The 16,438-nt window shown below is 35.2% G+C and overlaps 1 protein-coding gene across 1 annotated transcript in view; it reads left to right on the top strand.

The window, feature by feature from the left end:
• TMEM132E (transmembrane protein 132E) overlaps nt 1–15,487 on the top strand; it is a 266,625-nt gene extending 251,138 nt beyond the window's left edge. Inside the window, exons 7-9 of the mRNA XM_072416230.1 lie at nt 6,975–7,254; nt 12,294–12,485; nt 12,746–15,487. Of these exons, the coding sequence (XP_072272331.1) occupies nt 6,975–7,254; nt 12,294–12,485; nt 12,746–13,816 (1,543 nt within the window). The 3' untranslated portion in view covers nt 13,817–15,487. The remainder of the gene's footprint in view (nt 1–6,974; nt 7,255–12,293; nt 12,486–12,745) is intronic.
• Nucleotides 15,488–16,438: the final 951 nt, after the last annotated feature.

Raw genomic sequence — 16,438 nt, 5'->3', positions numbered from 1 at the left:
ATCTGGTGAGAATCATCTGACGTGTGTATGTAGCCATACTTTGTCCAAAACCTTTATATACATTTTTACTTTCTGTCTCAGAAACATAGGAAATATAAGAAAATCTCTATGCAGGGAGATAAATTCCCAACAGAACATGTTTTATCACATCTCCCATACCTTCTGAGTCCGAGACAAAAGTAATTACAATAAATAGAGAGAGTAAATCTACTCATTCATTCCAATCATTTTTAATGTAAAACAGCTCTTTTAAAATAATTTCCTCTGTGCATTTAGCTCTTTGCTTGCATTTCAGTTTTAAAGTGCACTTAAAAAAACAAAACAAAAAAAAAAAACACCATTCACCCATGTAACTATAGGCATTGTGAAGAAATTTGACTTCCAAACCAAAGCCACAAAAATATCTATTTTTTTTCTATTACCTTCTATTGCAACAGAGTCTTGGCAGATTGCCAGTCCTCTTAAATAAACAAGCAGCGTTTGTGCTGAGGAAACCAACTGTAACGTATGCAACGCAATGCATTATACCTGTGTGGCTTTCCATTGTGATGGTGACAGGCATGATGGTGGTGAAATGCATTGACAAAAGACACTACAGTGCAAAACATAAGTAGGCCTTACAGTCTTTGCTGTGATCCTTGAGAATCAATTAATTCCTAATACTAGCAGCTTGCAAGAGAGGTCAGGGATAATTTATTTTAAAGCTCTTGTAACCCTTCATAAGAATATGTAAATCATTTAATGTGTCTGTGCACTTGTGCTCTTTATACAGTTACAATTGCTAAAATATTTCATTTTGTTTACTGTATTAGTAAATAAGTGTAATGATAGCATGACCCAGGTAGCTCCTATGGCTGGGGACAGCTGTTTTATTACCAACATTTTAATTTAAAAAATGTATTAATATGGCTGTCAATTTTCAAACAACTTAAACTCACTTTTCCTCCAAAACTTCAAACTAAGAAAGGTTGCAGATCCGGGAAGGCACCACTCCACAAAACATATCACATTAGTCCAATGGATTGATATTTTTGCCCCCCAGGCACGCCTTTGCCTCGGGTTTGGATATCAACCATCCACCAACTCCTCATTGTCCACCGGTTGTAACACCAAAAATCCTGCATTCACCATGGACACCTCCCACTGATGAGTCCTTCACCATCTTCCATCATCAACCAGACCCTGCCTTCCACAGGCCCCACATGCCGACAACGCCAAACCTACTAACCTCCCCCACAGGGTGGGGTGGGCAGGAAACTCACTACAGCTAGGCCATCTACCAGTGCCCTCTCCTTCCTGCCCAGGCCTTCCTAAACCCTTCTAAAAAAACTTCACCCATACCAATCACCCCACCATCCTTTACCGCTTTCTGACTGACTTCCTTTAGCACCCAGTTATGTAGCCCCTGCACCTATGTTGCTTTCTGTATGTTAGCTCTGGACCTACCTTTCTGTTTATAAGCTCCATTTTTTTTAAGTTTCACATTTATTTAATATATTTTTTCCATATTTACATGCAAATCAAGCTGTCCAGCCAAAATTTTGGAGACAGGTATTGCAACAAATTATAACTTGAGGTGCAATTAGAGTTGCAGCAGGTTTTTTTTTTTTTTTTAGCTTTTTAACTTATGCTTATGCATTGAATACTAATATTACAAGAATTAACTGTATACAATTATCAGAATCCAGTATTTTTCACATTAGTGGTCCTTAAAATGACCCTTAATTTATTTATTAGCAACATTCTCTGCTTAAAATTTACTGGAGTTCTGGCGATATCAGCATGTTAATCTGAAGCTTATATTTATGTATTATGCTTCCAACTGTGCAAGCAAAATATGAAATATGATGAATAAACACAAGTTTCAGGCAGACAATAGCATTCTATCATAACTACCATTTGACAAACTGTGACATGCAGCAGCTATTATTACAACATGAAAAAAAATTGAAAAGTAAAACTGTATTTGCATATTTTTAGATATAATATAGTTTGTAAAATTTTACATTTTTTTTACATCTATGCACTACACCTATAGATTTGTAGTTTATCAATTTTAGATAATGTCCATTTTACTGTAACCATTCAGCCTAAATGATCAACTGCTAACCCACTTAAGAGAGCGAATTGTTTTAGTCAGACCCGACTGGCAGATTTGTAATAGAGCAAGCATGCTACAATTACTGAGCTAAAAAGGCTACTGAAAGTTCATATATCATAACAAACTAAAGGTGTTATTACATTAAAGGTGATAATACACATTCTCTGATCACTGTGGAGTCAGTGTACATATTTTGAAGACTGATCAGTAAGGGAATACATGCACATTTTCTTGAGACTGATCTTGCAGAGATAACTGCATATTTTTTTAGTTTTTTAGTCTATATGTAGACTGATTGATTGAGAGGTAATAAGCATATTCTGGAAAGCAGTCACTGAACATTTGTACCTAATTTCTAAAGTATGTTCACCAAGGAGCTGATTTAAACACCCTCTAGGTCCGGGGGGTACTTCACTTAGTTTGATGACTGGTTAATTGAGGAGTTATTACAAACATACAATGAAAATTGGTTCCTTGGAGTACAATAAACCTCCTAAAACAAGGTCCCTATCTCATGGAGACTGGACAGTGAGGATTTAATACAAACTCTGTGGTAACTGGTCATTGAAGGTTAATGCTCATAATTTCTTGTAGGATCACTGAATTAGTAATAAGTTTACAACGATTATGTAGAAACTGACTAATGGGCTTTAGTAGGTTTCTGAGAATAGACAAGTTTGTGTTATTGTGGTTGTATCTAAGTATGTACTGTTTAGCTAAATTTAGTACTAGAGGCAGAATGCCCCAACAAGGGACCTGCTTTAATAAAGCTCTCTAAGACAGGATAGGATACGCTTTTATCAGTGAACCTTGATGATCCAAAAAATCTGGAATAGGTGTGGTCCAGAATTAAAAACATTTGCCAACAAATAGCAAATGATTTTAAGAAATCTTTTCCAGGTTTGCTGGATCACACAGAGTCAGTGATGAAAGTGTATCCCCTCCAGCCTTAGAGAGCTTTAATAAATCAGACCCAAAGAAACAATAAGTTACAATCTCCTTTTATTAATATTATCACTATTATTATTAATGTTATTAAGAATATAGAATATTGAATAAAGGTTAAATGACAAAAACAATTAGGAATGTGGAACTTAGTATGTGTGCCCTTGTTTGTCTTTTATGTGGCTTTTACCATAGACAATTTCTGACCGCATTATTTGTGGAATACATTTTTTTTAGATAGGGTAACTTGTTTATGTGAAGAATAGAACTTGTCGTGAAGAATAGAAGTTCAGTTATCTAGCTAACAGTAACTTGTCCAGTAACTCATGGGTACACCTATATTTTTCTTTCTTTGTTTCTTTTTTTTTTTTAAAGTGTAAAAACAGGTAATTGTTTTTTATGTATCAGTAACAATGAATAGCATCCAAAGTAACGTTATCATTTCTATCAGTACCTTGCAGGTATACTCCTTATATACAGAGGCAGCTTTACCAACTATGCTGTAAACGTTTCCATGGTGATACATGTTGCACTTTGAATCTCAGTGTCATCTCAAGGTTAATGATAAAGGATAAAAATATTATTATTATTCTATTTTATTTAAGATGGTATTATTTCTCTTTTAAAGGTGCAAAAGGTACTCATACTTGCTTTATTAGGTTATTAACTGCCCATCAATCTCTGTCTTTAAGCTATTTATATATGATAAAAGGTTGAACTTCAGATCCGCAAGTGTTTTACTGCAGTCAGACTATTTTATATTTCTCACTTAGTATAGTAAATAGTTTCTTTAGTTAGAGTAGCAGCACAGCCATTTCATGCACAATTTTGTTGCAGCAGACTGGGAGATGAATATCCCACACATAATTAGGTTTGCAGGTTCCCCCTCAGTGATTATAAAATGCCAGCTCCGTGCTCTCATTATGCACTATAGTCACAGGTACACAGGGCCTTAGAAACCACTCCTGTGTTCCCCATTCTACCACGCAGCTACGCACTGGTACTTTAAACATAAGAAAATTCCAATTTCTCCTCTTCAATTTTCTGCACCGCTGCCTTCTAGTGATTTCAGCCAGGGGGAAGATTGGTAACTTTGTTTTTCAAGAGAGAGAATAGAAATGGCTTAATTTTTTTTCCTTTAACTCTTTCCAAGTCCAAAACATTTTCATTTTTCTACAAAATGGATAGCCATGTTCTTTTCATCGATAAACAATGCACAGCATTCCTTTTTGTCTTTGGCTTGTTTTCAGCCTGTGACTCAGTCCGTTTGACCCAGAATAAAATCACAAATATGAGACGAGGACGTTTACTGAGCACACAAGTGGCATCACCTGCCTTAATGGGCTGGTGATGGCTGAATGCAAAACGCGAGAGAAGGCTCAGTCAGCTGGATCAGACTCAGGGCTGCTTTTACACCTGTGAATAAATCTTGTCAAGAGCAAGGAGAATAATATGCTCTGTGCAGCAAAGATCTCAGCTCTTCAATGTAATGCTTTATAATTCCATTCTACTAGAGAAGGGTAGACTCTAGGGACGAGCAAACAGAATATAGGCAATTCATATGCATCTGGATGTGTGAAGATAAAATTACCAATTAATTTTCTCCTATTTGATTTATTGGCTTATCTTTAAAGGTGATGCCCCCTGAACCCCACAGCAGCGCTACAAAACTTGGTGCAAAATAAATGCTGGCATCTAGAGGGGGTTACAGTTTGGGCCCCTGTTATATTAATAGCAGAATATACTCCACTAAGTGCCAGGCCAGCGTCTAAAGGAAGAAAAGAAGAGAAGCATGCATTACCTCCATGGAAATGTAGCTTCTCTTTCAGAATTGTGGTAAACTGCAGTACCCAAGGGTGTAGCCGTAAAAAAAAAGAAGAGGGGGCACAGTAATAGTGAAGGCTATCCATGGCTAGCGTGCAGGGAAAGCCTATACGGGGGTGCAGAAAAAAAGTGAGGGCACGGCGTGGTCACCCCACTATACCCCTGTATGTACCGCATGCTCAACAGTATTCCTAAGCACTCCCCTTCAAATGTGCATTTGCATTACATTTGCAGTGGGGTTCCAATACAGTTCCTGGAAGGGACCTGTCATTTGTAGATGAATGGTTGCTTTTCCTGCTCTGGATAAAGAACCACAATGCAAATGTGGTTTTCTGCTCCTGGGCATATAGCAGCAGTGCTGTGTGCCTGGGAATGGCTAGCATGTGGTTTTTCAACTGTAAGTCTGAAATAGGCCTTAAAGAATATTTGAGGAATCTGGATAGATCTGATCTAATAGATTAAAGTCAATAATTTTCTAAATATATTTTTTTTTGTTTTTGTATTATTCTGAGGAATTCCTGCAATTAAACTTGTATGGGTATGAGAGAGCTATAATGAAGTAGGGTACATTTGGGCAAATAACTATGAATCTGTCAGGGCAAAGCAACAATTACATTTTAAAGCTAGACCCCAAAGGATATGATACTTACCTTGACTTTTCACCCCAGCTACTTTATTGATCCCTGGGAACAGAGCAATAACTAGCTTTTTACAGCATTCATCAATAGTAGATAACACATAGAAATGATTAGTTAACAGACATTTTAAATACATTTAAATAATGTGTTGTTCATTATACATATATATTTTTTAACATGTTTTTACAATGCTGTCGTGAGGAAAAAGAATAATTGGCAAAAAATTATCAATTTTCCCCATAACTAGCACAGCAAACCCATAAGCATTACAGCAGAATTAAATCCTGCATGGCATTTGGTTAATGTGTTTCAAGGGAAATCAAATCAGTTTAATGTGTTTTCATTTATTGGTCCAAATCGCTAATACAGGAAACATAAATTGTAAATAAGAATAAAAAAACAGTAGCAACAAATGGGTTTGATTTGGCCAGCAGATGTGAAATGCCTTGCTATTTGTACTGTTTTATGCATTTCCATTTCTTGTGCAGAAGCTTACTGACTTTTTTCTACCATTGTGCTTCTTTTATGTTTATCTGCATCCTCTGGTTTCTTTGTAGTTTTCTCATTTTTCAGTTATTTGTATCCTTTCTTGTCTCCTAGAGCACATTTTGGCATTTCTGCAGCATATGCTAATCATCACCTTTCATTTACAATTTTAACATCAACTATTTCATCTCTTTTACTACCACACATTTTTCTTTTGTTTCCATCCAAACACTGGAATGCAAAACCTTGAGAGCTAGAAGTTGAAGTAAACTATTTGTGCATTGTAATACTGTATAAAAAAAGAAATTACCTTGGAACTGGCTAGTCTTTTGTAATTGTGTGTGGTTGCTTATGCTGGTATCTGTTAACATAACATAGTTTTTCTTGTAAAAAATAAACGTTTCTGCTGTAGTAAATACTTAAAGTGCTTTGTCGGGTTAAAAAAAGTGCTTTGTCGGGTTAAGTCCAGGTAAAGATTCATTTATGAGAAGACAAAAGCATACTACTATATTAAAATATACAAGGTCATGACCATTTTAGACAACATTGCTGCATCATATACAGGAAACCTGTCATGACAAACATATGAGCGCTACCACTGATGATCTCTTTCTGATCATTCTGACTGTCCCTGGAGCCCCATGTACCCCAATACCTCCTGATGTAAATTTTATGAATATGCCATGGTTGGTAACTATAAGGCTTAGATGCTTGCTTTCAGCATTCCACACCACTCAAATGCAGATATAATTCGAATCAATAAAGCAGCTGTAAACCCAAACTAAACTACATTAATTTGCTGAAACACTGCATCACAAATAATTTTTTTAAAACATATTTTTTTATCCTTTGTTGTATTACAATGGTGTATTGATAAGGAGAACATTAACTGCTACAAGCTTCCTTGTTTGATGTTTATAATGCACTATACTACTAGTTGTAGGGTTGACAGGGTTCACATCTTTGGTATTTATTGGCAGGTCAGTGCGTGACAGCGATGACGATGATGATGAGGAAGATAGAAAGTTAAATCGAGGTTGTACTCTCCAATATCAGCATGCCACTTTGCAAGTTTTTACCCAGTTCCACACTACATCTTCTGAAGGCACTGACCAGGTTATTACAATGCTGGGTCCAAACTGGCTGGTCGAAGTTACGGACCTAGTTAATGATTTCATGCAAGTTGAAGACTCAAGAATAGCTGAAATGGTTGATAGTAATACTTTGGCAGGAAGAGAGCCTGGTACCACATTATTTAAGGTGAGTGTTTGCAATGGAACAAAACTGTTCTTTATAATAAAATGAAATTGACTTCTCAGCATTGGATATTTGTAAATGCTTTACCTATGCTGGGGACGTTTGTGTACAATTGTTTAGCAGTGTTACGTTTTTTGGAAATTACTTACTGTTATAGTATACAGTAGTTGTTTCTTAGTTTTATGTAATGTCATAATTTTCTTGGGGAATAATGAATGCAGTATTCAGCTTGTACCTATATACTCATTTCACCTAAACTGAAATCACAACCTTTTATATAGACAATCCTAAAGCATCAACAAAGATACAGTTTTGGTTCCTAGAATATAAAAGAATTGTTAAAAAAAAACACCAAACCACAGCAAAAAATATAACTTAATCATATACTATATGAGATATTTACCAGACGAGAAAAGGATGTACCTCTTTAAGGTCTCTCTATTATACCCAGCCAGCATCTGTATACATTTTTTATGAATAGAGGGCAAATCAGGATCTCCTGACAGTCTCAAATGACCATTCCAGTATCCTCCACCATGATGTGTTCCTTGCACATAATGAAATTTAGTTTAACTCTTGCAATTGAGAGGTTCTGCGAAGAGTCAAGGTGTGACCAATCTGGCAGCAATAAAAATGTTTTGATAGATTTGATAGAACCAAAGATATTGAAAAGAAAGAAAGTCTAAGGAGTGTCTGCAACTCATAGGTCATTTGGTACTACAATTTTGTCAGTGAAATTGGCAACAACTCAGTTCATCCAAATTTTTTTTTGTTGACAGAGGGATGGCCGGACATTTTTTTGTAGTCCTATTTAATGAATAGTTGTCATTAATACAAAAATCAAATGAGCATATCTTGCTCAACATTAGCAAATCTTGACTAAAATGTGAACTGTGAAAATACTTAGCAATGTTTAGGAATCTTGCTTTAAACCAGAATTTGCGTTTCTTTGATCTTTAACTAGGACTTTTTTCTTTCACTTAACACTGTTCTGTATAATCCCCTAAAGGGTTATAACTAGTCTTAAAAGTCTGCTGTAGCTGAATTGAAAATGTGCAATCCTTAAGGTTTTAACTGAAGATTTTGTTAACCCTTGCTTATATTTCACCCTATCCTTTGATGGCATATTTGTCTAAAGAAAAGTTTCCTAATATGCACTTTATTTTTCCATTGCTTATGGTGACAGATGCTATATACAGCTCTAGATTTTTGTTTTGTTTTTCTTAAAAGCACCACCAACACCAAGGGTTCTATTTATAAAACAGTGAATCAGACATTCCCCCAAACATTCTATTTATGTGTTCAATAGCAGGAATTGATTCCCACCAGGGAATGTTTGAGAGAATGTCAATGTCCCTGTTTAATAAATAGTGCACCAAGAATAACAACAGCGATCAGTACCTTTTCTTGACTGCCTAACATGCATCCATTAGCAGTTTAATGTGAAAAGCAATCTGTAAAAATGTACTATATGTATGTATATATAAATCTCTTACTATAGTTTCAGTGAAGCCTTCAAGAACTCTAATAAGCATACCCTGTCCAGTCCTGCTTCTGATTATTGAATTGAACTGCACTGTAATATGCAAGGAAAAAGTAATGTGCATAATATTTTCTATAAAGAAGATTGTCACAAAGACTGATGGCATATATCCAAATGATATTTTATTTATTATAAACCAGGAAATGATAGGAACCTAAAAATTATTAATGTTAATGAGACCAGGACCACATTTCCAGATGTGGATTTACTTAACTGATAAATGGTTTTACATGAAGTCTAACCATTCATATCCAAGCATTTATGGAATATTAGTGTATATGATTGGTTATGCTAAATGCCTGAATAACCTGTTACAATATGGAAGTATCTCTTTTTTGATTGACAGTTTTCATTGTTATTGGACTCCTCTTTATATGCAATATAAAATAACTATTTATTTATTTAATAGTAGCTTTTAAGACTTTATATGTTTTACCTAATACTTTTATTTTAGCATATCATATTACTGAAGTTATTGCTTATAAATTTTAAAATCTTATTTACCTGAGCTAAAATATTGAATAAGAATATCTCCTCTTTCATCTTTCCAAATCTGATAATCAGAGCAGTTTTGATGTATGCTCCTTGACTGTAATTCATGTTTAATGTACAGGAGAATATATTAAAAAAGTGTCTTAAGGTAGCTCAAGCAGTTAAGGTTTATAACAGATTTTTATCAAAATCAGAATAGAGCCTGAAAACTAGAATAATTTGCTAAATCATATCATATCAATGTGAAGCAAGAGGGGGCATTTATAGCTCTTATATATGTCATATTTTATTTTATAGTCATGGTCCTGTAACAAATTTTAATTCTGTTTGACTACTCTGAGGTTTAGATCCCCATGCAATATATATATATATATATATATATATTTATATATATATATATATATATATATATATATATATATATTATTTAACCTGTTTGCACAGTATTTTTTAAATCTTTTTTAATTATAACACTTATATTAAAATGCTTTTATTTCCACATTTATTTGCAAATGGGTGAAAGCCAATAATTATTCATGATCCCAGAAGTTGCAGAAGTTAATGCCTTTAATGCAAAGCTTTTAAAACCATTCTTCTGGAAAGCTAAATTAAATTGTGGAATACATTCTCTAAATGAAATTATTTATACATTGCTTTATTTAAGACATACCCAGAAAGTATCTTTGTGCCCCTTGACAGCCCAGACAACTCTTGCACACTGTACAAAAATATATCGGTGCCTTTCCAGTTGTTGATTCCATTATAATTTACAGACACTTAAAGCTTGATTTGCCTAAATGGAGCTGGCACAGGCCAGCAAGAATGTGCAGTAATTTCTTGGCCGTTCCAGCCAAATCAGGCTTGCTATTTTTTTCCTCCCTTTCCATGCCTTTTTGGATTGGTGAACAGGGTGGTGTTTAGTGACCCATCTCTGCAATTCAGCTTACTATAGAAAATCAAAATAACAATACTTTTTGGAATAAGGGTTAAAATGAAAGCATATTTTAAACATACAATTTGAATATAAATCCCTAATCATTTTGTCAATTTAGCATGTTTAATAATAATATTTTTTTCATAGGCAATTATATTAACATGAACTATATTTTAACCATAACATTTTTGTTTTCTTTTCTAATCAAAATGCATATTCACTGTATGCTGCATTGATTATTTTTCTCCAAGGCTTTTAATTTAGCACACAAGCTTGTTCGTATTTACATCTATTCACTAAACCTTTTTATAGATTCAAAGCACAGTGTGTCTCCAATAGCCAATGAGTGTGCGAACATGTTACTAGATCAAAGATGGGTGCACACATTCACATTGCCTGTGATATGGAAAAATGTCAAGTTAACTAGCTGTACGGTCTCTAGGTGTCCATTCCCTGTGTGCAGAGTGAAGTCAAAATGAATAATAATGAGTGCTTTATTCACTATACCAGTCTCTTGCTGGTCAAGGTTAGGGAGATCTAAAACTCTCTCTATTTTCAAGGCTAAGTACAGAGGTGAGAGAATTGTGGCAAGTAACTAATAGCAATGTCAAAGTAATAAGAAATAGCTCAGCAAGTGGGGGCAGATCTGACATTAATCTATCAGTCAAAAAGACTATCTAAGATTTGATCAGACTTCACCTATACAAGCCCCATGCATCATATTGGGACGCCTCACATTTTTTTCATTGCTGTGAGCACACATTGTTTCTATGACAATTGAAATGCACACCTGTGTTTATTAGCTGCACTTACATATATCTTATATGTATTCTTCATAAATAAGATATATATATATATATATATATATATATATATATATATATATATATACTGCTGGTTTATATTTGCTTGTTGTTATTTTTGGTAACATTTCAGGCAGGAGTATGTCATATTTATAATGTCATAGACCAAACCCATGGCTTTTCCATTTGGTTGATGGTTTATTTTTATTCTTTGTATTTGTTGTTTTTTGATTATCAATTTTAACAATTTTTTATCAATTTTTTAACAATTTTCATCTATGGTTATTATTTATCCTCGTTTTATAAATTTTCGGTCCTATACCATTTAAAATGTTTTGTTACATTGGTTTGATAAGCAGAAAAAATAATTGATTCTAGCAGAAAGGTTATTAGCAGATAACGTCCCATACTCTTTGTATGTGCTGCCTTTTGTTACATTGTTATTAGTTATTTCAGGGGTGTAAGAACCCCTCCCATGTACTTTTTACAAAGAGGAAAGTACTGGCAGGAACACCACATAAAAAATATAGGTGGAAAAGAAAAAAGAATTTAGGCACTACATCTAAGGTGGGAATAAACCATTTTTTTTGTTTCTGGGTTTAGATATACTTTAAAAGTCTGCCTTGAAAAGGACACCAGTAATGGGCCTGTATTATTAAAGCTCTCCAAGGCTGGAGAAGATACACTTTCATCAGTGAACCCGGATGATCCAGCAAACCTGGAATGAATTGCGTAAAAGTATTTTGTTAGCTAATATTTTCAATCCTGGACCAGATCCATTCCAGGTTTGCTGGATCACCCAGGTTCACTGATGAAAGTGTATCTTCTCCAGCCTTGGAGAGCCTTAATAATTCAGGCCCAACTAGTCTGCTATTTTTCTGAATTGACATGCATAGGGTTACATGTCTGAGTTGGAACTTTTCAGCCTAATCATGTTGTTCTCTTCTACAGTTATAGATTATGCTATGTGTGTGTATGTTTAGGGGTTATATATTAAAAGCACAGTGACATTTTTCCTCAAGTCCAATGAAAGGAAAATATGTATTACCAAGACTTTTGGTAATGCCAAATGTTAAAGTTGATCTCAAGGCTCCCCCACCCCCTCCGATAGTTGCCCTTTTACTAAAGCCATAACCTTTTTTCTTTGTCAATTTACAGGAAGCAGAGTTAGAGGGGACAGGGGAGATTTTTTTATATAGTATATCATTATAGTATTTTCAGTAGATTATTGTTACTAACCAAGTTATCCTCCTTTTCGATTTTTGAACAGGTGGTTTCCCCTCTTATGGAGGCAGTTTTAGGTGAAACAACAATTACAGTGACTGAGGAGAAAGTAAGCATCATAGAGCTTCAGGCACAGATAATATCTGGCCTCTCCCTTTCCTTACATGCCAGCCCAGGAAACAGTCACACTATAATAGCCAAGACAACTGCCCAGCACATGCTAAAATCTCCAAAACAGGTGAGTGTGCTTTAAAAGCTCTGTATCACTGTGCATCAATGTCAGTTATATAAATAATTTTAAAAAATGATTTAAATTTACAATACTAATATTGTATGATCAATAAATATCGCATCTTCAAATAATCCTTTTTTAACAGCTTTAAAATTGTATCGCAATAAATGAATGTGTTGTCACATTTCTCAATAATAATATTATTACCAATAATAATATTATCATTATAATGTTTCTAAACTAATTCAGTTCTCACTCTTTTATAGGATGCTTTGGTAAACCTTTGGCTGACGTTCAGTGATGGCACTGCAGCTCCATTATCCCTCTATGATCCTAAAGACTACATATTGGCATTGAGTAGCATGGATGAAAAAATTGTATCTGTGAGCCCAGATCGTACATTTCCTCTCGTTCTTTCTGGTGAGGAGCAAGGGACAGGGCCATTGCTGAAAGCGGAGATGATAATTAATGAGAGCTGCCAAAAGACTAAGCGGAAAAGTATACTGGCAACAGCAACAGCCGTAGTTCATGTTGTTTTTGGCTCAAGTGAACCAGTAGGGGAAGGTGAGCATGGAAAATTAGTGACTGAGGTCCCACCACACTCTCCTGTGCAAGAAAACAGAGACACATCCAAAACAACATCTATGACAACGTTATCCACAACATCTGAAGAGCACAGCTCACATGTGCCTGGAGATTTACCCTTACCACTTCCTACAGTGTTTCCTCAACTCCCACGTGGATTGACAGACCTGGAGATTGGGATGTATGCACTTCTAGGAGTATTCTGCCTTGCCATTCTGGTCTTCCTCATAAACTGCATTGTGTTTGTTCTTAAGTATAGACACAAAAGAGTTCCACCAGAAGGCCAGGCCAATCCAGATCACTCCCACCATTGGGTATTTTTGGGAAATGGACAGCCTCTTAGGGCAAGAGGAGAATTATCACCACAACCTGAAAGTCCTGGTAATCCCTTGGAAACAGGAACTCTACCTCCTCATCATTCCTCTTGCTGTAGAGGAGAGGCAAGAGGAAGCAGCAGTAACAGCAGTTCTCAGGCTAGCGTGCAAAGCCAATCTCATGGACGTGGAGATGGCTCCTCTGGTGGGGGTGGCTCAAGTAGGGAAGCCAGTGAGGACCCATTAAGCTCATCTCCTACATCCAAACGCAAGCGTGTAAAGTTTACTACTTTTACTAGTTTGCCTTGTGAAGGTAGTGTTTATGATGCAGTGCCAGGTGCAGAGGAATGTGATCTTGAGTGGGTTTGCCGGGACATGGGACTGAGGGACCCACATGAACTCAGAAACTACATCAGGAGGGTCACAGACATGGCATAGCCTTGGTACTCACTTGGGATATTATTATGGACAAGTCAAAACAAACTTGTGCCCATTAGAACTGTTGTTTTCTCTAGATCAGAGGAAATGGGATAATGTCCCTTTTATGTCTCTACGTATTTAAACCCATACACTGCCACTCACCTATTTTCCTTCCTTCATCTGATAGTCACTTAAGACATTTGTTATTCCGTCTTTCTCTTCTTCGCTTTTGCCCAAAACACATGCACATATAGCAAAGAAAGAAGAGCATGTTGTCTGCTTATGTCTCTGTAATCTGTGGGATGGAAAAATAAGCATTTTCTTTGCTTCCACCTTTCCAAACAACTTCATATACTATGCTATTTAAATATTAACCATCATTCTATAATGGGGTTCTGAAGTTCAATATGAAGGAAAGAACCAAGTGACAAGAGTGGCTGCGTACATTTTTAATAAAGTACAATACAATAGGAAAATTCATATGACAGGAAATAGATAAAAGTGCTATACTAGCTCTCTGCAACAAGGGAAAGTTAATTTTCTTTAATAAGTGAACACAGCATTGGTACATTGTCAAAAAATTGAGGAAGCTATGAGTACATCTGGAAGACTTTGATTACACTGTGTTATGCCAAACTATGTAATACTAATACCAAAAGATAATTGATTTAGCAGTACAAGTATGCCTACCATTTATCTAACAGTAAAAAAAAAAAAACCTACTGACAGCTAATAGTACAGCTTCATGAATGTGTTTACCACTCATGGAAATACTTAATGCAACTGATTTATATAGCACCTCAATTGTAACAAGATTTTCTCAGGGGTATAGAGCAATCAATACAGTTTATGAATTGCTATTCTTGGTGATGCTGTGCAATGGCACACGATAGGAGACGTAGCCATCTTTAGAAGATTAGTGATCAATGATTTGGAACATGGAAATAAATTATTACACTACTTGATGGTTCCATTAAAGACACATGCTAGCAGACCCAATTTAATTCTGTTTATTTAGCCAACTTAAGAAGTGCCACAACATTCCGTCTGTCATGTCACTGCAGAAAATTATTATATTTGACTGTAGGAAAACTTAAATTTTCCTTTAAAACTTACTTAGAGATAGCTAATCCATTCAAAAATGAATCCTTGATTCTATGAGTCAGTGTTTCATTCACGTGACGTTCAGTCTGAAGAGTTCTTGTAGTAGGATTTCTTCAAACAAAACCTTAAACCTTGTATATGTATCTTTATTTTATTATATACAAACATACATTTATTTCTTAATTTGAGTTTACCAGGATGTGATTTATATATATTTTCAAAGTAATACGATATTAATACTCTGCCGGATCCTTAACACTACAGAAATACTGCCTTTTTTTTAGTTGATTTATTTCTGCTTTATTTTTGGACAACGCATTGAGTGTCATGGCAGAAGAACACTCAGCTGTGTTAATGGAAGCTACAAACGACAACTAGTATGGAGGACAGTAACTGCTAACGCAGCAAAACAAATTTCTAGGAGAACTTAATTCCCAGGAAAGATGAATGGGTGCATAAGAGGTTCTCCTTATATGAGACATGTATGTCTTGAATTTAACCACCATTTATGTCAAATTTTTTTCCTAAGTCAATATAAAGGAAAATAAAATTTGGCTGTGCACCAAAGTTATGTGTGTATTATTCTTTTATTATTGTTATCATTGATATTACTACTACCTATTTTTTTCTTCTTTAGCTGTGTTTCAAAGATAACTGTTTTAAGAATATAAATACATTGTACCATCACTTAGAAACAACAGCAGATGGAACAAGGAAGACACAACAAATGGAACTGGTCATGTAATTTCCTCTTACAATGAACTGGAACTAAAAAAGTTTGTTATGTTATAGAGAATATCTACAAATTTAAATTGTGCACTAAAGAATGTAGCTTTTGTCTTAAATTTCCCTGGAACCTTGTGCCTGGATGTTAGTCTTACCAGATTTTGAATAAGATTTAATGATGTCACTACTGTTCTCTTCATTGTTTTCTTTCTGGAAGCGAAGTACCTGCAGTGTAATAACATTTATTCTGTTGATTTGTGCTTTCTTTTCTTTGATGCTGCGTGATAATTCCTCCATCAATCATTTAAACAGCAGTCAACAAATTGGGTGGGTCTGACATTAGTAGGTAAAGTCAAGCCCCTATTAAGATCTTCTAAGCCATCTTCATACAGAAACATGGGGCAGGCAAAGGCATGGTAAGTCAGCAATGAGGAAAAGATCAACTGCAGGGAGAATAAAGGGTATATTGATAACTTTATCTTTTATGATATGGTAACAGTAACCTTTATTCAGCCCTTTGTTGAACAGAAAATGCAGCAGTGCATATTTCCACAGGTCCATGTATCAGTGGACTTAAAATGCTTGAAACTGCATTCCATACTATGCTAATTTACAAACCTACAATGACATGTGATGAGTGCTCTGGTAACTTGAGGATCTTAAATCTTTATTCCCATGTACGGGCACCCTTAAATGAGCCTGTCACAAACCTAGGCAGCAGTTACCTTCAAAGCGCTTTGAGCACTGGATATCAAACAGCTGTTGTCTTCTTACTGCTTTCATTTATATGAAAAAAGTAATTGGGTATTA

Source organism: Pyxicephalus adspersus, chromosome 1 (genome assembly GCF_032062135.1).
Source record: "Pyxicephalus adspersus chromosome 1, UCB_Pads_2.0, whole genome shotgun sequence".
Classification (NCBI taxonomy): domain Eukaryota; kingdom Metazoa; phylum Chordata; class Amphibia; order Anura; family Pyxicephalidae; genus Pyxicephalus; species Pyxicephalus adspersus.
Note: the sequence above shows the minus strand (reverse complement) of the source record. Positions and strands in the feature narration are given on the sequence as shown.